The sequence below is a fragment of the Scyliorhinus canicula genome, chromosome 3 (genome assembly GCF_902713615.1).
Source record: "Scyliorhinus canicula chromosome 3, sScyCan1.1, whole genome shotgun sequence".
NCBI lineage: Eukaryota > Metazoa > Chordata > Chondrichthyes > Carcharhiniformes > Scyliorhinidae > Scyliorhinus > Scyliorhinus canicula.
Window position 1 is genome coordinate 208,870,324 of NC_052148.1, and position 20,774 is coordinate 208,891,097.

General features: G+C 43.2%; 1 protein-coding gene across 3 annotated transcripts in view; it reads right to left on the reverse strand.

Moving 5' to 3' along the window:
• The window catches only part of tmem192 (transmembrane protein 192), a 37,918-nt gene extending 17,514 nt beyond the window's left edge, over positions 1 to 20,404 (reverse strand). For 2 of the 3 annotated variants that reach the window (XM_038792108.1, XM_038792107.1), the window contains exons 1-3: positions 20,192 to 20,404; positions 11,790 to 11,939; positions 10,093 to 10,345 (exon numbers count right to left, since the gene is read on the reverse strand). In XM_038792108.1, coding sequence (XP_038648036.1) covers positions 10,093 to 10,345; positions 11,790 to 11,939; positions 20,192 to 20,221 — 433 coding nt within the window. In that variant the 5' untranslated portion in view covers positions 20,222 to 20,404. The remainder of the gene's footprint in view (positions 1 to 10,092; positions 10,346 to 11,789; positions 11,940 to 20,191) is intronic. The other variant, XM_038792109.1, reaches the window with a different exon arrangement.
• Positions 20,405 to 20,774: the final 370 nt, after the last annotated feature.

Genomic DNA, 20,774 nt, shown 5'->3' on the forward strand with positions numbered 1-20,774 from the left:
GATTTCCATGGCAATGTGGATGGACTCTCCTTTACCATAGTTGTCATAGAATAGTTTGAGTGGTAACATTTTCTAATTTCGAAGTTAATAACTTGTCCTACGGTTACAGGAGTGTTAGGAAATGTCGAGGGGTTATGGACAGTGCTTTGTCGCAAGACCACGGGAGCAAACCCGGAGTTGAAGCCTAGTATTACTCAAAGACTCAAAACTAACTGTTCAGGTTGGCTGCCTCCTCTGGGGAAGGAGTGTCATCATTCCACCATTGTTTTTTAATTTAGAGTACCCAATTCATTTTTTCCAATTAAAGGGGCAATTTAGTGTGACCAATCCACCTAGCCTGTGCATTTTTGGGTTGTGGGGGGCGAAACCCATGCAAACATGGGGAGAATGTGCAAACTCCACACAGACAGTGACCCACAGCTGGGATCAAACTTGTGACCTCGGTGCAGTGAGGCAGCAGTACTAACCACTGTGCCACCGTGCTGCCCCCTTCATTCCACCATTGTGAAGGAAACATGTCCTAAACTAACATTATGAATGCCATTGTGGGATAGCAAGGATGAAGGAGGTAGCCAGGGCTCGATAGTGAACTATAAGGATAAGGTGGGTATGTGTTTGGCTTGTGCAAAAGTTCAGAACCTGCTGCCACTAGTGCCATTACACCCATGAGAATGGCCAAAGGGCCTTAGCAAAGAGTTCATATACATCATGCTGGACCATTCAAAGTATGAATGTTTTTCATTGTCGTCGACTTGCACTAAATAGCCTGAAGTCGCCATCATGAAGACCATGCCCTCGGAAAGAATAGAAAGTTCTCCGGTATTACTCATGGCACATATCTACAGCATTTGATTTGCTGAAGTCGCCAAGAGAAATTGTTGCATAAACAACAAAATCAAGTGGTATGACACGAGAACACGGCCATGTTTTTCCACAAAGGTCAAGTATTGGCAAGGAATTATACCACCAGTGAGAAATGGATACCTGCCATTGTATTAACACAGCCAGGACAAGTCTCCTACACTGTTCAAACTCTGGACGATGTTTTGTGAAGACATGCGGACCAACTTTTAGCAGTTGGAACCAAGATTGCCGAGAGAGTCAACAGAGTCTGCAGCAAACTGTGCCAAGACCTGTACATACTGGAGAACCTGAATACCTGAAACAACTGTGGAAGACAGTACATCAGTTGATGACATTTCAGCACCGTGTTGACCTCCAAATTCCATGTCGAGTTGAGACAACTACTGATGTCCAAACTCAACCAAAAACACCAGAGGTTCCAGTCAACACGGAAAAGCAGATGCCAGAGGTTTGTTGACAACCACACAGGAATTGACACCCTCCGAAATGTCTAATTATTGATTGCTGTGTTTATTACTTGTTCATATTGTAAATGTGACATTGTGTTTCATTGCAGTTGTCTCTGATGTAAAGGGAGAGGAAAATGTTGTGTATTCATGTTGGTCCCTGGTTGGAACAAGGTCCAATTTAAGAGTCCGATCACGTGACGTATTGATGAGGTTGTCAACAGTTTGGGCAGGCTAACAGTAAGTCTAGTCCAGCAGCCTGTAGAGGAAAACCTTTCCAATAAAGCTAGTTTGTTTGTACCTTCAGGGTGTGCAACCCCATCCTTTTAAAAACGACAATACTGGAATGATATTAGAGCCATCGAAAGAAGGTTTGGCTGTTTATACTTAAAGGGAATGAAAAATAGAAACTATATTTTGCTGAGAAAAGTAGATTAAGACTTCAAAAAGAGATCAAAAATATTCAATATTCTATTAAAAATGGTTTTCTACAGGTTGATGAATAACCAGGACTCAGAGCGGGAACTTCTGCTAACAGAGTTATTAAGACATGGAATATTGGCAACTATTGAAATTTAAAATGAAAAAGGCTCGGTTTGAGAATTAAAAATGGAAAAAAGATAGAGGGAGAGATAAGGGAAATGAGATTAGTGCTCATTTAAAGAGTTAGTATTAGCAGAGACAAAATTAATCAAAAAGAAAAACACCTCCTTTTGTGCTACAAATCTCGGGCTGGATTCTCCTCTTCACCCTCATGCCGAAATCGCGGCTGGCGAATCCATGTTCCAGCAAGAAATCAGGACCGGTTCAACGATTCTGCGCCTGGGACCTACCTGGGACCATTGCCAGAGGCCGGCTCAGCCATTCGCCGCCCCCAACCACCGAAGTCCCGACAGCGTGGACCACTCTCAGTCCTGCTGGTTGGGAAACTAGCGTGGCAGCTGCGGACTCCGTCCGTGGCCGCCCTGGTAGGGGCAGCCCGCTGAGGCCGGGGGAAGTGGGGGTCTCTTTTGTGGGTCTAGCTCCGCAGTCAGAGTCTGCTATGGAACACGGCGTGACCGCTGGAGGCCGCCGCAGTGTGCATAGGTGGCCTCCGACCTGGAAGTATCTGCAGCAAAAGCTGCGAGGTCTACTCCGGGTCCCTGCTAACCGCTAGCCCCCTGCAGGGCTAGGAATTAGTGTCCCTTTGATCCAAGTTTTTCTGGCGTAAAACTCTACCGTTTTGACGCTGGCGTGGCGGCAGTCCCAATAATGGAAAATCCAGCCCATTGTGTATTCAGCCAGTCCTGCTTTTACTCTAAAACCACCAGGTGGAGCCAAATTCATACTAGCGACAGAATAGAACAGGAGAACACAATTGTGAACATTGCACAGCAAAGTCAGTTTTGGTTCAATTTCTTTCAAAAAAGACATTTCTAACACCGTACACTGAAGAGACAACTGAAACGTTCATTAAGGAAATGCAATTGGAAGGCATTTATAGATAGCAATTGGTTACATGGATAACAATAATGATGTTTGGCAAGTGTGGTCCATAAGCTTGGAAATGTTATCTAAGTAGAACAATGGCTGAGCTAAGATTGCAAATCTATGGCATTCACGCCCAAAGTAACTTGGCAAATTTAGTAGCTTGTATGAGGCACAAACTTACATAATAAAGCTAATCAATGTCAATACCATTCTTTAGAAACGATAGAGTTCAGCAGGATTCAGGGCCTGAACATTATGAAGCCTGGCACCCCTTTGAGGAAACAAATGTCACACCCCAATAGGAAGTTGCAGGAAACTAGTTAGCCGAATGTCAGTCATAGGGAAAACTTTAGAATCTAGAACAAAGAGAACAAAGAAAAGTACAGCACAGAAACAGGCCCTTCAGCCCTCCAAGCCTGCACGACCATGCTGCCCGTTTAAACTAAAATCTTCTATACTTAGTGTAGAGGTCCGTATCCCATTTATGTATTTGTTAAGATGCCCTTAAACATCACTATCGTCCCTGCTTCCATCACCTCCTCCGGCATAGAGTTCCAGGCACCCACTACCCTCTGTGTAAAAAAAAAACCTGCCTCGTACATCTCCTCTAAACCTTGCCCCTCGCATCTTAAACCTATGCCCCCTAGTAATTGACCACTCTACCCTGGGAAAAAGTATCTGATTATCCACTCTGTCTATGCCCCTTATAATTTTGTACACCTCTATATGGTCGCCCGTCAAACTCTGTCGTTCCAGTGAGAACAAACAGAGTTTGTTCAACCTCTCCTCATAGCTAATGCCCTTCATACCAGGCAACATCTTGGTAAATATCTTCTGCACCCTCTCTAAAGCCTCCACATCCTTCTGGTAGTGTGGTGGCCAGAATTGAACACTATACTTCAATCTATTATAAAAAGGAACAGCAGAACATTTTGGATCATAATACAATAAGGCAGTGTCAATATGGTTTTGTAAAAGGAAATTATGTTTGAAAAATTTAGTTCTTGGAGGATTTGACAACAAGGATGCAAAAAGGAGAAAACAGTAACATATTTGGACTTCCAAAACGTATTTAATAAAGGTGCTGCATAAAAGATTACTTTCTGCAGCAGCATGGTGATGCAGTGGTTAGCACTACTGCCTCATGGCACCGAGGTCACAGGTTCGATCCCGGTCCTGGGTCACTGTTCATGGAGTTTGCACAGTCTCCAGTGTTTGCGTGGGTCTCACCCCCATAACCCAAAGATGTACAGGGTAGGTGGATTGGCCATGCTAAATTGCCCCTTAATTGGGGGGAAAAAAAAAAGAATTGGGTACTCTAAATTTATATTTTTAAAAATTGCTATGTAAGGTGCAAGAGGTAATAGATCAGCATGGATAAAATATGGGGGAAACTCTTTAGACTTCGAAAAATCATAACACGATTAGAAGTGTATTAAGATTTCCTTACTAACAGATTCCAACGACTGATGTCAGGTGAACTAGCCAATATTTCCATGATTTCTCTTTGCCTTTCTTGAATAGCGATGTGGCATTTGCTAACCCTCAATCAGAAAACCCCTACAGTGCAGGAGGATGACATTTGGCCCATAGAGTCTTCACCGAACCACTGAAAGCACACCCTCCATAGGCCCACTCCCCCACCCTCTCGTTGAAACCTTGTAACCCTACCAAATCTTTTGAGGCGATTTAGCATGGCCAATCCACCTAATCTTCACAGAATCACCTGAGAGTATTCCCAGTCTAGGAAATTTTGTAAAATCCTAGCCAGTGCATCCACCATCTCTGCAGCTCTCTTCTTTCAGAATCCTCAGATGTAGGCCATCTGGGGATTTGGTGGATTTTTCTCCTGTAAAACTTTCTGATATTACCTTAATTTGCTCACTCTCATTAGCCCCTAGGTTGACCACTGGAAAGACAAAATATTTGTTCAATGTCTCTGTGCCCATGATAATATCTCTAATCTTTGCTTCCAAGGGACCAATATTTATTTTAGCTACTCTCTGCTATATCCGTAGATAGTATACGCTCATATTCTATTCTTCCCCAGAATATATATTTAGGTGGCCCTTTGCTGATTTCTAAAACACTCCCAATCGTCAGACTTACTATTAGTCTTTGCAACATAAGCCTCACTATACTTAAATCTCCTTAGTAAGGCAAGAATGGATCATTCTCGTAGCTTTTATTTTTCAATGGGATGCATTTTTGTTGAATATTTTCTTTCCTCTGTTTATTTATTGCCATACCTTTCAGTCTATTTGCCGAACCAATAAGTCAGTTCTTACTTCATACCAGTGCAATCGGTTTTGATTAAATTTAAGGTTCTGGTTTGTGATTGGAGTGTTTTCAAGGTTAATGTGAAATTAATTGTATTATGATCACTTTAGGGTGGCATGGTGGCGCAATGGTTAGCACTGCTGCCTACAGCACTGAGGACCCGGGTTCGACCCCAGCCCCGGGTCACTGTCTGCGTGGGTTTACCCCCACAACCAAGATGTGCAGGTTAGGTAGATTGGCCACGCTTAACTGGAAAAATATAATTGGGTACCCTAAATTAGAAGAAAGGAAGATTGAGCCTGTAGCCATTGGGAGTTTGTAACCATTGGAGTTGAGGGGTAATCATATTGAAACATACCCGAGGGGAGTGGACAGGGTAGATGCTGAGTGTACGTTTAAAAACTGAAAGATCGCTCATTTAAGACTGAGGAGGAAAAGAAATCGTCTCAAAGAGGGTCATTTTCTTCTCTGTTGAATTCTCTTCCTGAAAGAACAGTGGAGGCTGGGCCATTGAATGTACAAGGTCCCAAAGTTAGATAGATTCTGGATTGATAGGACGGCACAGTGGTTAGCACTGTTGCCTACAGCACTGAAGACCCAGGTTTGATCCTGGCCCCGGGTCACTGTGTGGAGTTTGCACATTCGCTCAGTGTCTGCGTTTCACCTCCACAACCCAAAAGGTGTGCAGGTTAGGTGGATTGGCCACGCAATAGGGAAAAATAATAATAATTGGGTACTCTAAATTTATATTTTAAAAAAAGATTCTGGATTGATAAGGGACTCCCTTGGTGTGTTACAGAAACTGAGTGGAGGCCAAAAATCATGGGCGAGATTCACCAAAACATTTCTATGTCCAGTGTCAGGCACGTTTAGCGGAGCGTTTCTTAGCACTGCCTGCTTTCAAATGCACTTTGCCGTTTGTTTGGGCTTGGCAAAGAATGCCCCATTGACGCTGCAGTCATTTCTTGCACTGGCGAACACAGCCCATCAGTGCAGGAAGATGACTCGTGGATTGGGGCGCCACTTGTAAAGGCATCCTCGATCTTTCGAACCCCCTCAGCAACGCAAACTGCAGCCTCTGGATTTCCCGACCATCCAACTTGCCTCTTCCAGGGTCCTCGGGGCCCAGAGGCATCCTGCTAGCGCCAGAGCCAAGGTGCGACACTGCCCAATGTCCAACCACCTGGGGTCTCCAATGGCCTGAGAGCCCCCCCCCCCCCCCCCTTGGCCAAGGTACCACTATAACTGGCCTACAAAGTGGACCTATACCAAACATCTCCCAGGCGCGGTCATTATGTCCCAGGAGAATCCGGCTAGCGCGTACTTTATGAACCTAATGGCTTAAATTTGCACATCTGGATCTTGCCCAGCGAGAGAGTGAGATCCAGATCATGAAGTCTTGAGATTCCGTTGAATCCTGTGAGGCAAAGTGTCGCGAATTGCGCAAGAGGCGTTGCGCGAGATTCTACAACCTTGTCCCGACACCCAAGTTGGGTGCAGCAAAGCCATAGAATCACACCCCAGATGAGCAGTGATCTTATAGAATGATGGAGCAAGCTGGAGGCCCAAATTACCTACTCCTCATTCTTGTGTATCTTCCAGTGGATCTTTTCTTATGGCATTACTATGGACTCTGCCTCATTGTACAATCCTAGATCTAAAAAACAGTCCATAATAGATTGCTCCAGGAAACGGTCACAAAAAACATTCTGCAAACTCCTCTGCCAGACCACCTTTGCCAATATGATTGGTCCAGTCTAGATTTAGATTTAAGTCCCCCACAATTATTACATTGCGTATGGTTGCAAGCTCCACTAACAAATGTTAGGGAAGCTATAAACACCTACCAGTGTTTTGTTACTCTTGCTATTCATAATCTCCATCCAAACGGATACTACTTCATGATTTTCTAAGCCTTTCTCACCATCAACCTTTATCACCCAGGCTAACCTCCTTTTCCCATTCTGCCCGTCTTCAAAATGTGGTGCACCCCAGAATATTAATCAACCGTGGCCACCTTGTAACCACGTTTCTTTAAGGGCATTTAGATCTATGCCATATAGTGCAATGATCTTATTGTGGATGTTCTGTGCATTCAGATAAAGGGGGTTCAATTTTATTACTCTTCCATGCATGGGCCTTGCTCTCTGATAAGACTACAGTATTACCATTAAACACTGTCCCAATCAGTATACCTTGATCTCGTGCCTCCACTTTTATCTTTGGATTGCTAAATCTCCCTTCACCCACCCCAACCCCCCCCAAGAGTACAGATATTATAAATTGAAACCCATTTCTCCCACACCTTTTAAGCTATCTATTCAACTGATGTCATTTTTCTCATGGCTCAGGTAGCAATCCAGAGATTATTACCTCGGAGGATCTGCTTTTAAAATTTAGCCCCTAGCTGTTCTCTCTCATTGGACCCATGTGCACAAAGACAACTGGATCCTTCTACTCCCACTGCACATTTGTCTTCAGACCAAAGATATCCTTGACCTTGGCACCAGGTAGGCAACACAGCCTTTGGGGCTTACCCTCTCAGCTGCAGATAACAGTAACTATCTCCCTAACTGGTATATCCCCTACAATAAGTTATTTCTCAGGGCAATCCCGCAGGATTGAGGATAACTTTTTAAAATACCGTGTCCCTGGGTTGCCAACAGGTACATTTTGTTTACTCTTCTGCACCATAGTGCTGTGGTCAGTCCACTCATCCACCCTGCAATCCCTGCTCTCGCCCACATACGTAGCATGAATCTCAAAACCTGTTCGACAAACTGCAGACTACAATCTGGGACTCCATATCTGCCTCACTTGCAATCACTACCTCCTGTCCCTGACCATAGACCAAATCGAAGCACCTAGCCCAAAGGGTTAACGGCTTCCTGTACAGGTATCTGGATAACTTTCTTCCCACCCTAATGCATTGCAATGTCCATAGTCAGTCTTCAAGTCATCAACTCAGAGCTGAAGTTCATAGAGCTGTAGACACTTACTGCAGAAGTAGTTGCCATGGACGACACTGGCATTCAGAGCTCACAAGTACAACACGTCACTTGCCCTGTGCAACTGATTAGGTTTCAATTTTAGAAATACCACTCAATTATTATATTAAAGTAGTTTAGATGTAAAATTAAGGCTCCCCAGTCCAAACTACCTCTAAATTACTACAGCAATACTTACATCTCTCCAATCCCAGTTTAAACTGGCCTCATTTAGAGGCATAAAATCTTAAACTCGCCAAACACCTAAATTAATTCCTTTAAACAATCGCAAGTTATGGGAGGCCAAAACAAAAGGTATAAAAAGCAGCAACTGGTAAAATATCAATTCAGGGGACCACTTTCAATCATTTGACAGATAATTCCCACCATCAGGGATGGCACGAGGGATATTCCTTGGCCTTTTGGAGAAAGTAAGGTTCCTCAGATTGAAACCATGCTGGCTGCCAGTTCCTAGATTACTTCCAAATGTTCCAGTGTGTAAATTCAATATTTTGCCAATATCAACATTTGAGAACATGAACAATGCCAGCTCGTCTCTAATCCAGTTTGACCTCCCCTGTATCCATGGACTCTTTGACAATGAATGCAAAAACTATACTTACAATGTTATTCCGAAACCAAGTGATACACAGAATAGCACGAAAACAGGTTATTTATCCTAAGTCGATGCTTGTACTTGTACAAGCAACTTGCTTAGCATACTGTTCATGAAACTGTCCAATTCCTTTTAAAAGAGCATATGGATTCTCTTCAAAAACAGTGTGACAGAACCTCACATACAAACTAACTAGATTTTAAATGTCCTTTTTGAAAAATATTTTAGTAAATTTGTACCCTTTTATTCCTATCCATCTATGATCACTCCTCCCTGGCAAATTTACACAATCTCTTCCAATGTTCAATGATAGAAGTGCCCAAAACTCTACATAATATTCCATACAAGCATAAATTCACCCGTGTACAATTTCAATACATCATGGGGCGGACCAGAGAATCCCCGCAACCGGGCCACGCCACCCCGACGCCGGTACGTGATTCTCCATGGAGCAGAAAATCGGCGCCATTGGTGCGGCACCGGTCGCAGGCCGCTGTACACAGCCAGGCTGCCGATTCTCCGGCCCGGAATGGGCCGAGCAGACGCTCTAAAAGGCAGAGTCCCGCCGGCGCCATCCACACCTGGTCGCAGCCGGCGGGAACTCTGCGCACAGGGTGGGGGGGGGGGGCTCCGATGGGGCCTGGCCTGCAATCGGGGCCCACTGATTGGCAGGCCGACCTCCCGCTCCCTGGGCCTATTTTCGTACGCGCCGGCCCCTGAACTCCCGCACCATGTTGCGTCGGGGCTGGCACGTTGAGGGAGGCCACCACCCATGCACGTGTTGGCGCCAGCCTCACCATGCATGCGTGGAGCCCACAGTGCACAATTCGCGCCGGGATTGGAGCAGTGAACCGCTCCAGCACAGTGCTGGCCCCCTGCAGGGGCCAGAATTGGTACTCCCAGCGGCCCGTTCACACCGTCGTGAAACGCGACAACATTTCCGACGTCGTGGACAATGGGAGAATCCCACCCATAGCACTGAAACTAGATTTTAAAAAAGGGGAAAAAAAAGACAAATTTAAAATGCATGTCTACACACCTAAAGAAAGCAAAATCCTTTCTAGTTAATCCACTGTAACCAAAAGAATTTTGCTATATCCTCCAGAAACATATTTGGAGGTGTGCTGCCACTTATTACCCCTCAACATTGCCAGCCTTCCCAGCCTAGAATGCAACTTGTGACTTTCTGATCCGTACAACACAGCCCATCAGGTGGTGCTTGGGTGAAAGGTTTATCAGGGATAAGCAGGAAGTTACAACCATACCAGCCATGACCTCATTGAATGGCAGAGCAGGCTCGAGGGGCTGTGTGGCCAATTCCTGTTCTTAAGTCCTAGGCTTTTACCACCACACCAAAGTAGTATACATCATACAGCTCAGTTAAAAGTACTGAAACACTCATCTCCCCAGTACAGTAAATCTTGCTCACCTGCAGAATGAATAAGTAGTGGTAGACGCTTCAGATGCCTTGTGTTACGGTACAATGAGAGATAGCCTCTATTCCTGGCTTTGGAATGCTGAGTTTGCAAGTAATATCCAAAGACAGCATGTAGAACCCAAAGAACAACTTTTGTAATTGTTATAATAGTGAAAGGTTTGAAGGACGCAAGGACGTTACTACAAAGTTCAGCTGGTGTAACACAGAAAAAGACCAAAAGAAATGCCAGAACTACAAAAGCAACCTAGAACAAAGAAGATACAATTCATTAAAAATTTAAGAAGAAACTCAGAAGCAAAACAAATTTATTAAAATCAATAATTTCACAGTTAAACACAAATTAAAACATCAAGTTCCTTGTTAATGGAGATTACATGAATAAAGTTTTTTTTAAAATGGCAAACAAGTGAGCTTTGTCTCGACTTTTAGGCGATCTGAACAAGTCAGTCAGTTATTTATTATTTAGGGGTGTCCAAGTGTTATTTCTTTTAATGAATGCCTTAATCTGTGACACCCCCCCCCCTCTTTATACTGCATTCAGGCTTGGTTTTGTTTGTGAACATGCAGTGCATGTTAAGGTTTAAACTGGCTTCAAGTGTTACAAAATGCATCAAATGGCAGACAAGCAATTACTGCACTCATTCCTCGAATAATGGTTCACCACTATTTTAGCAAAGACCATTGATAATTAGTCATAATTAAAGTGGTTTACAAAATTATTTTCATATGCAAGTCAAATTTGATACAAGAGCCTTGGTGAGCATCTGGAGTATCGTGTACAGTTCTGGTCTCAAAGGAAGGATGTATTTGCTACAGAAGGGATGCAAGAAGTTCATCGGACTAATCCCTGCGTTGGCAAGATTGTATTATAGGAAAATGTTGGGGAATCTCTGATCACATTAATTTCTTCACTTGGGAGTATGGTGAATCTTTGGAATTCTATACCCCAAAGGGCTGTGGAATCTCAGTCATGGAGTATATTAAAGGCAGAAATCTAAGGTTTCTGGATATTAATGATACCAAGGCATATGGGATATTAGGAAATAGGGCATAAGATTAGCCATGACCCCAGCAGGCAATGTCTGACTCCTTTCCCATGTTCCAAGATATAATAAAGCAGAATTTTTCATTATATGGGGCAAAATATTTTAAAAGTATGTTATCATCTTTGGGGACACAAGTTTTCTAACATATTATATTTAAAAAATACAAACTGGAAATTAAGTATCCAAAAATGTATTTCATTGGTTGCCCAATGTTTTGTTAAATCACGCTTCAAGAAATTTTATTAAAAGGATTAAAAAGGTTTACCATTGATGATTGCGATCATTACAATAGCAATATTTCCACTGAAAACAATATTCTTGCTTTTTTAAATTATGCTTTTTAAAATTGTAATTTTTCTATTTTCCCTTTAAATAGTATCTACAGTGTTAACATTTAATAAAACTAAATATGTAAACCATGAAATATCAATTGTTACATGGTCTATTAGGAGATATTCATGCCTGGGAATCCGTTTTCCAGATGTTTCCAGAGTGTCTATTTAAAAGTAGATATTGAAGATTCGTGGCATTTTGCAGAGTTTTCAGTGTAGTAGCACACAGACACACACAATCATTGTATTACAACATAGATCAAATAATCCAGATCTGAAAATGTTCCTATATAGGAAATCTAACACTCACATGCAGAAACGTTAACAGAATTCCCCAACATACAGTTGGCACACCTTTGAAAGGAGATCTCGCATCACCAACTAGAGCATCAGCATAAAGAAGGGGATAGTCTATTAGAGGATCCTCTTCCACACTTTGGGTTACGTCAATGGATGAGTTCTGAGAAAAAAAAATGAATGATGTGAATGCTGGAGACAGCCGACTACCTCCTTTGTCCAGCAGTATCTGCAAGTTGTTTGCTTACACAAGTCAGAGCAATCAGTTTGGTATGGATAGTCTGTAATAAACATACTTTGTAGCTTAATCGCACAAAAAGGTGACATTTAGCAGTGAAAGCTTCACATCCTGTCATCCCATATTAACCCCTCCTATACAGCAGAAATCATTTTTGTGATAAAGGAAAGGAATCCAGCTGCATGTCATGTATCACACACCATCTACACTGCATCAGGCAATGAGTTTCTTTCTTTAGCAGTGTTAACAAGGCACGGGAAGCTTGGCAATGTATTAACACTGCAATGATAGATACATCATTACAAATTCAATTCATGTGAAACATCTAAAGAAAGCAACAGCTTCTATATCGTTAAATTTAAAAATGTATAAAACTGTCAAAGAACAGATCAGCAATATACATTTCATAATGAATACATTGTGGAGAGGCTGAGGGAGAACAAAAATGCTCACATGGCTTACAAATCAAGGCACAATATGTACTCCAAATATAATTAAAAACTGTAAATCAATTAATATTCTGTAGTAAATTAGTGTTCCAGGTTGCTTTCAAAATATTTAGATAAACATGCTGATATAATTATAGTTCAGCCAAAGACACATTTCAACTTCTGCGGTGAAAGAAGCATTTTCTGTAGAATTATTTAAAAACAATATTTTAAAATTAAAGAAAATGAAGTTGAGCTCAAATTATTATTTGCTGCCCAGGTTAGTTGCACTTGCAAAAATGGATAGTCTTCATGTGATATTCTCAAAAGAGACTTCAAGTTGCATCCGAGAAAATTATTGTATCCAAGAGATTGTAACCCTAGGCATGATTGCCCATTACCTTCAGCTGACAGTAAAGGCACATCAAAGGAAAACATCAAGTTAAAATCCAGGTTTTTTTGAGAAATTGAGACTTTGGAATTAAAACATTGATGAAAAGTATTCACACATGTTGTGGGTACCTCAATCATGTAATTATTCGTCATCAAGGTAGAAACATTATCCTGGAATTTTTTCAACTAGCCAACTGTCAGCATTTACTGTCATTACCTCTCCGAATCGGACTGCAACTTCAAGGTTTAGGGTTCAGCAAGAGTGCAGATTAATGCAAAGATCCTGAAGTTACCATCTTATGTCCACCCACCCGCAGAACCAGCATTCGATGAAATCAATTTATCTAGCAAGAATGCCCCCCTGTCTCATTCCCCTATTGTTAGGAACTCATTTAAAAAAAGTTAAGCCTCGTTAAATGAGGTGTACCTGGGTTTTTAAAACAGCAATCTTACTGCTAATTACTGTTGAACCATTGATCTGGCCTTCATAGTGCAATGATGTACTGAATGATCTGTTGAGCTGCTTGCAGAAAAATACTTTTCACTGTACCTCGGTACACGTGACAATAAACAAATCCAATCCAATGTAAAATTTCTCTTCGTCATAGTATCTATCTTACCCCACATGCATACCACAATCTTTATTTCTCTGTTTTTCTTTTTTTAAATAAATGGGGTATCGGTGCTTTTTATTTCCCAATTTGCTTGGGTGAAAATCCTTTAAAGCGATAGGCCGCTTAAACAGTTGGATGACCTCATTTGCAGTTCAATGCTGGAAGTTCTCAGCAAGATACGTTATAATCCCTCTCTGCTATGTGACTTACTCAGTGGTGATCACCATAATTTTTGAACAAGGCAGGCATTTGTATTTGAAAGGATTGAATGACTATAGCTTGGTTTAGTTTTGATTCTGTTCCATTTTCAAATGAATAGATTTTCAACTCAGTAAGGATTTCAACTCAGTCAAGATTTCGGACCTGTATTTTTAAAATTTGAGCCATCAGAAAGTGTACAACATTAAATACAAGGAAACTGCACAGTAAAATAGTTGTGATACAGTAATTTCTAATTAAGCGTCTTTCACTTAAAATGGTTCTCTCTGCCAATGCTGCCTGACTTGAATATTTCTAGCATTTAAAATTAAAATTCAAGGTTCGGAATCCTTTGTGGAAAAGATGTGCTGGGAGGGTAACCCAGCCTGGGTTTTTATTTTCTTCAGATTACTGGATTCACTTCCACATTGCGAGCTATCCAAATTCCATTTTTAAAATACTGTATTTTTATAGTTATGATAAAATCTTACATGTAAATATTAATTTGTTTGTTCATGCCACAACTGCTGATTGACTGGAGTGTTGCCAACCTTTGCTGTTACGTCAGCAGAGGCTGTATTGGGTGTACTTTTTAAAAATATGTTTCCAAGAAATATTCCTTTGCTGGAACATTGCACAGGTTAGGTACGATATGGTTGCTGGTCTTGGCCTTGCTGACACGATTTATATGACTGAATGCTACATACAACTGGGCACACACTGATACAGACTACCTAACCTATATCATTTCAATTGACATTGAGAAAGTGGGTGAGAAACAACCAGCAATAAAAGAGAGAGGGCTCACTCCAACTTGCTCTTCACACTTAAGTGACTGTTTCTTTTTCATTCGAAAAGGAAAAAAAGCATCAGTTCAAAACAATCTGCTTTTTAGAGAGGGGTCACATGGAAACACCAAGCATCAGTAGACAGCATATTTAGGGGCAGGCAGGCAGCTGCTGCAAGATAGAACCTTTGCTTTACAGAGGTTCTTTCAGAGACATTAGCAGCTTTTCCAGAAAAGCAGGTCTGACAAACTCTAGAGCTCCTCTCCAATAGCACTGAACTTTAAAAACGATTTTGGATACAGGCGTCACTAGCAAGGACAGTATTTGTTGCCCATCTCCAAATACCCTCAAGTAGGGGTGGTGAGCTGCCTTCATGAAACACTACAGTCCATGTGTTGTAGAAACACCCACATTGTTGCCAAGAAGGAGCTCCAGGACTTTGACCCAGCAACAGCAATATATTTCTAAGTCAGAATGGCGTGTGGCTTGGTGGGGAATTTGCAGATGGTGGTGTTACCTTCTATGCGGTATACATCTCCGTTTTGGAAGGAGCTGCCAATAGAGCCTTGGCAAGTTGCTGCAATACATCATGGAGATAGCACATACTGCAGCCACTGTGTGGTGGTGGAAGGAGTGAATGTTTAAGGTGGTAGATGGGATGCCAATCAATAAGACTGCTTTATCCTGGCAAAAAGATACCAAATTGAAAGAAAAGGCATACAATGCTGCAAATATTAGTCTTAGGGCAGAAGATTGGGAAAGTTTCAGAAACAGCTGACTAAAAACAAAGGAAAAACTGGAGTATGATTAAAAAAACTAGCAAGCAATACAAGACGACAGTAAAAGTTTCTGCAAGTACATGAATAGGAAAAAAATAGCTTAAGCGAGCATTGGTCCCTTGGAGGGAGGACTGGGGAGTTAATTATGGGAATAGAGAAATGGCAGAGGCTTTGAACAGATATTTTGTATCAGACTTCACATCAGAAGACAAAAATATTCCAAGAATAGTTGAAAATCAAAAGGCATAAAAAAGTGTATGTGGGGGTGGGGGAGGACTTAAAATAATTACTATCACTCGAGGAAAAGTAATGAGAAAACTGATGGGACTGAAGACTTGCATGTTCCTGCATCCTAGTGTCTTAAAAAAAAGTGGCTGTAGAGATAATGGACGCATTGCTTGTAATCTTATAAATTTCCCTATTTTCTGGAAAGGTTCCAGCAGATTGGAAAAGACAATTCAATTGTTCAAGGAGAGAAACTAGCCCACGGTCTGCCATTAGCAGGACATTAGATCATAATAAAATCAGAAAGAGTCAGCGTATGGAGGCCACTTCATACAAGGGCACCAGCTTAGGGCGTTGATAACGATACCTCTGCCGCTCCCGCCAGCACAGTACTCCACCAGCCCCGTGGTGGTGGCAGCCCTGAGAGTCTGGGGCCAATGGAGGAGGTATGTGGGAACAGAGGGAGCATCAGTGTGGTCTCCAATTTGCAATAATCACCGGTTTGCCCCGGGAAGGATGGACGGGGGGGGGGTTCCGGAGATGGTAGATAGTAGGGATTGAGAGGATGGGGGATATGTTTATAGAGGGGAGCTTTCCTAGCTTGAGGGAGCTGGAGGAGAAACTTGGATTGGCGAGGGGAAACAAATTGAGGTACCTGCAGGTGCAGGACTTCCTACGTAGGCAGGTTTCAACCTTCCCGCTCCTACCACCAAGGGGGGATATAGGACAGGATAGTTTCCAGACGGTGGGTGGGAGAAGGGAGGGTCTTTGACATTTACAAGGACCTATGGGGTTTGAGGAGACGTAGACCGAGGAGCTGAAGTGCAAGTGGGAGGAGAGATAGAGGATGTTCTTTGGGTGGACGCGTTGAGTAGAGTCAACGCGTCCACAACATGTGTTAGGCTCAGCCTGATACAATTCAAGGTCGTTCACCGGGCTCACATGACAGTGGCCCAGATGAGCAGGCAGGTTCTTTGGGGTAGAAGATGGGTGTGCAAAGTGTGCGCGCGGAGGGCCAGCAAACCATGTCCACATGGTCGGGACATATGCAAAGCTCAGGGGATTCAGGCAGGGGTTTGCAGAGATCATGTCCACATCGTTAAAAACAAGGGAGGCACCGGGTCCAGAGGTGGCGATTTTCAGGGTGTCGGAAGATCCGGGAATCCAGGAGGAGAAAGAGGCAGATGTTCTGGCCTTTGCTTCCCAGAGAGCTCGGAGACGGATATTTTTTAGCTTGGAGGGACTCATGCCCCCGAAGTCGGAGACCTGGCTATCGGACATGGCGAGCTTTCTCTGCTTGGAGAAAATCAAGCTTGCATTGAGAGGGTCAATGTTAGGGTGCACCCCGAAGTTGCAACCGTTTGTCGACTTCTTTGCGGAAAATTAATCGTCAGCAGAAGGGGGGGGGGGGGTTAGTTTAGCTTAAGGGGGTTAATAAAGGTGGGACCTGTAAGGAAGACAGCTTTTGCACTATGTTTATATATTCATGTATATTGTTTATTTTATAAAACCAAAAAATAACTCAATAAAATGTTTTTTTTTTCAAAAATCAGATGAAGTCAAAATCAACATAGTTTTCTTGAAAACTTGTGTTTGAAGGGCAGCACAGTGGTGCAATGCTTTCCTTTCAATCATTATATTCCAAAACAAACAGGACTGTCCTCTTCTCCTTTAGTTTATTTTCCTCCTCCCAATCTATTCCTGTTGGTACTATACAGTGTTGCGCACGGCACCAAGGTCCCAGGTTCGATCTGGGTCACTATCTGTGTGGAGTTTGCACATTCTCTGCATATTGCGTGGGTTTTGCCCCCACAACCCAAAGATGTGCAGGGTAGGTAGATTGACCACGCTAAAATTTCCCTTTAATTGGAAAAAATAAATTGGGTACTCATTTATTTTCACAAAAAAAAGAACACTGTTTGAAAAATTTACTCTAATTTTAAATTTAGAGTTCCCAATTATTGTTATTACAATGAAGGGGCAATTTAGCGAGGCATATCCACATAACCTGCACATCCTTGGGTTGTGGAGGTGAACCCCTACGCAGACTTGGGGAGAATGTGCAAACTCTACACAGTGACCCAGGGCTGAGATTTGAACCCGGGTCCTCAACGCCGTAGTCTCAGTGCTAACCACTGCATCATGTGCCACCCCATAAGAGTTCTAATTTATTAGAGTTCTTTCAGGATGTAATTAGCCGGGTGGTAAAAGGGGTAGTTGTATATGGAGCATATTTGGATTTCCAAAGCATTCAACAACGTTGAGCATATGGTGTGGGGGTGATATATTACCTTGGATAAAGGGCTGACTGATAGGAAACAGAGCAGAGCTAAATGACTAATTTTTTTTTTTTCTAAATTTAGATTACCCAATTATTTTTTCCAATTAAGGGGCAATTTAGCGTGGCCAATCCACCTACTCTGCACATTTTTGGGTTGTGGGGGCGAAACCCACGCAGACACGGGGAGAATGTGCAAACTCCACACGGACAGTGACCCAGAGCCGGGATCGAACCTGGGACCTCAGCGCCGTGAGGCGGTTGTGCTAACCACTAGGCCACCGTGCTGCCCCTAAATGACTAATTTCAGGTTAGCAAACTGTAACTAGTGGAGTGTTGCAGGGATCGTGGGTTGAGACCTCAACTATTTAGGATCTAGGTCAGCACAGTGGGTTAGCTCTGCAGCCTCACGGCACTGAGGTCCCAGGTTCGATCCTGGCTCTGGGTCACTGTCCGTGTGGAGTTTGCACATTCTCTCAGTGTTACCATGGATTTCGCCCCCGCACCCCAAAGATGTACAGGCTAGGTAGATTGGCCATGCCCCTCAATTGGAAAAAATGAATTAGGTACGCTAATTTATTTAGAGTATTCCTCTCACTAAACCCTGTGCTCCCCAACATTTTTCTGAGAAGTTTAGAGCACCCAATTATTTTTTTTTCTCCCAAATTAAAAAAAAAATCTAACACCTCCTTACATTTACTCACTGTCCCAGCATCCACCGCACTCTGAGGGTAGTGAATTCCAGAGATTTTAACAGAGTTGACTACACCATTCCCCAAATCTTTCAGTGATCCAGCTTGCACTTGTCTGGTTACATTTTTATCTAGTCATAACCAGAGAATCACCAGCTGAGACTTATGTTTGTGCTCCTCCACTAACAAGTCTGGGATCCTCAAAAGGATTTAACCTTGGCTCCCTCTTATTTATCATCTAGACTGGCAACACCCAGCTTGAACAAAGTGATCGTCTCTCTTGAACTCTCCACTTTCTCCAATTTATCACACTGCTTGTCCAGTAAGCTGTCCAGGACAAACAGAAATTTCCTCCAACCATACAATGGACAGATCAGAACACAGTATTTGTTTCCTTCCAGAAGCTTTGTCCTCACCACCAATTCTATCCAACCGTTTCCCTGTTCATATTAGGAGGTTGAATAAGAGTCTTCACTATCATCGCACCCTACTTGACCCTTGACAAGGAAAGATGAATGTTCAACCACACGTTCACTCCATCCCCAAAAATGCAGTTGGGAAATACGACCCAGATAGTTGTTTTTAACTAATGGGCTGAAGGGCCTTTGCTGTGCTTTATGACTATTACACTTCCATTACATCATCCCTCAGCTCATTACTGCTGAAATCCTCAGTCATGCCTTAGTGTTACCTCTAGCCAACACACTCCTTCCTAATTGACCTCCCAATTCCACCATCCAAAGCTAAACAATAAATCTGCTGCTATACACACCAAGTTTTGTTCACCCAGCACCCCTATTAAGCAACATTTTGATTTTATTCTGATCCTCATTTTCAAGTCCCTCCATAGCCCCATCTGCCAGATCTTTCTCCAAATTTTGTTGAATTCAAATTTCACCATCCAGGTCCACAGAGCATTACCTTGGGTTTCTGGTCCAGTGACAATACAACTTTACCACCACCTCCCCAACAACCCTTGGATTCTGAACTTCTGCTGCTCATTCTCACTTTTAATTGATCCGTTTGCAGTTCAGTTTTGAAATTCCCTCATTCAGCCTCTCTCTTCTCCTTCAGCTGTGTGTGTGTGTGTGTGTGTGTGTGGGGTGGGGGGGGGGGGGGGGGGGGCTTGGTATCAAACCTTGTTTGGCAAGTTCCAGACGATATCTGATGAGCTTCTACCCAAATAGAATCCTGAACATTAAGCTATCCGTCCCATTTCAAACAGCTTGTCCGCACAGATAATTTCAATTTGACAATATGATCTGGTTTCACCTGCACATCAATAAAGGGATGAAACTACTTTAAATCTTGGCGAGCAAAAGAACCCTACTCAAAAAGGCTTTTTCAACATAACTTCGAAACGTTCTGGGTATGGGGAAGGAGGTGGGCGATTGGCGCTAGGGAAGCTGCTCATTCGGAGAGCCGCCACCCACAGGCTGGGCCAAATGGCCTGCTCCTGCATCGTAACAATTCAATTTCTGCTGAACTCTTCAAAAAAACACAGAAGGCTCCCCAAGGTGCACAAAGGGCGCACCAGTCGCAGTCCCGAGGATACGTTATATTGTGGTTTTATAAAATGAATCCTATTTTCCTTTCCAAAAAAAGATAGAATCAGGAACGACGACGTACAAACTGTGCTGCAGATAAGGCCATATCCAGGACTAGGGGGAGGGATGGGGCGTTCACTGGTGGGCACTGACTGACTGACAGCCGACTCCGGGACGTTGATAAGAGGCGAGGGGCCCAACGTTTCAAATTTAACTCCCCCGCTCACTGACTCACCTCCTGCCGCTGCCTCGCCTCTGAGCTCATCGTTAATGGCGGGCGTGATGAAAGTATGTCAACACTGACGGATTAAATGCCGCCAATTCAACCAGCCTCACAAGCAGCACCCCTCTTGTCAGCTGGTGTACCAGTTTGGTGCTTCCCTCCCCCTCCGGTCCGCTGCGCAATCCCCTCCTGACCTCGCAATGGTGATGGCTGTAGGTTCCGCCTTTAAATTCCTTCCGCCCCTCCCCTCGCGCTCTCCTTGAAGTGCAAACGGCCGGCGCGCGCGCGCTCCATCATTGAGCTGAGGAGAGGCAGAGAAGGAGCAGAGATATAGAAAGAGAGAGTGTGATACAGGGAGATGGCGAAGAGAATAATGCACAGCGTCGGTGTCCAGAGAGAGATCTTTGAATATATTCAAGAGGGGGCTAGATACAGCACTTGGGGAGAATGGGATCAAAGGCTATGGGGAGAAAGCAGGATTAGGCTATTGAGTTGGATGATCAGCCATGTTCGTGATGAATAGTTTAGCTGGCTCGAAGGGCCAAATGTGTCCTCCCGCTCCTATCTTCTATGTAGATGCTGGGCTGCTTTAGCA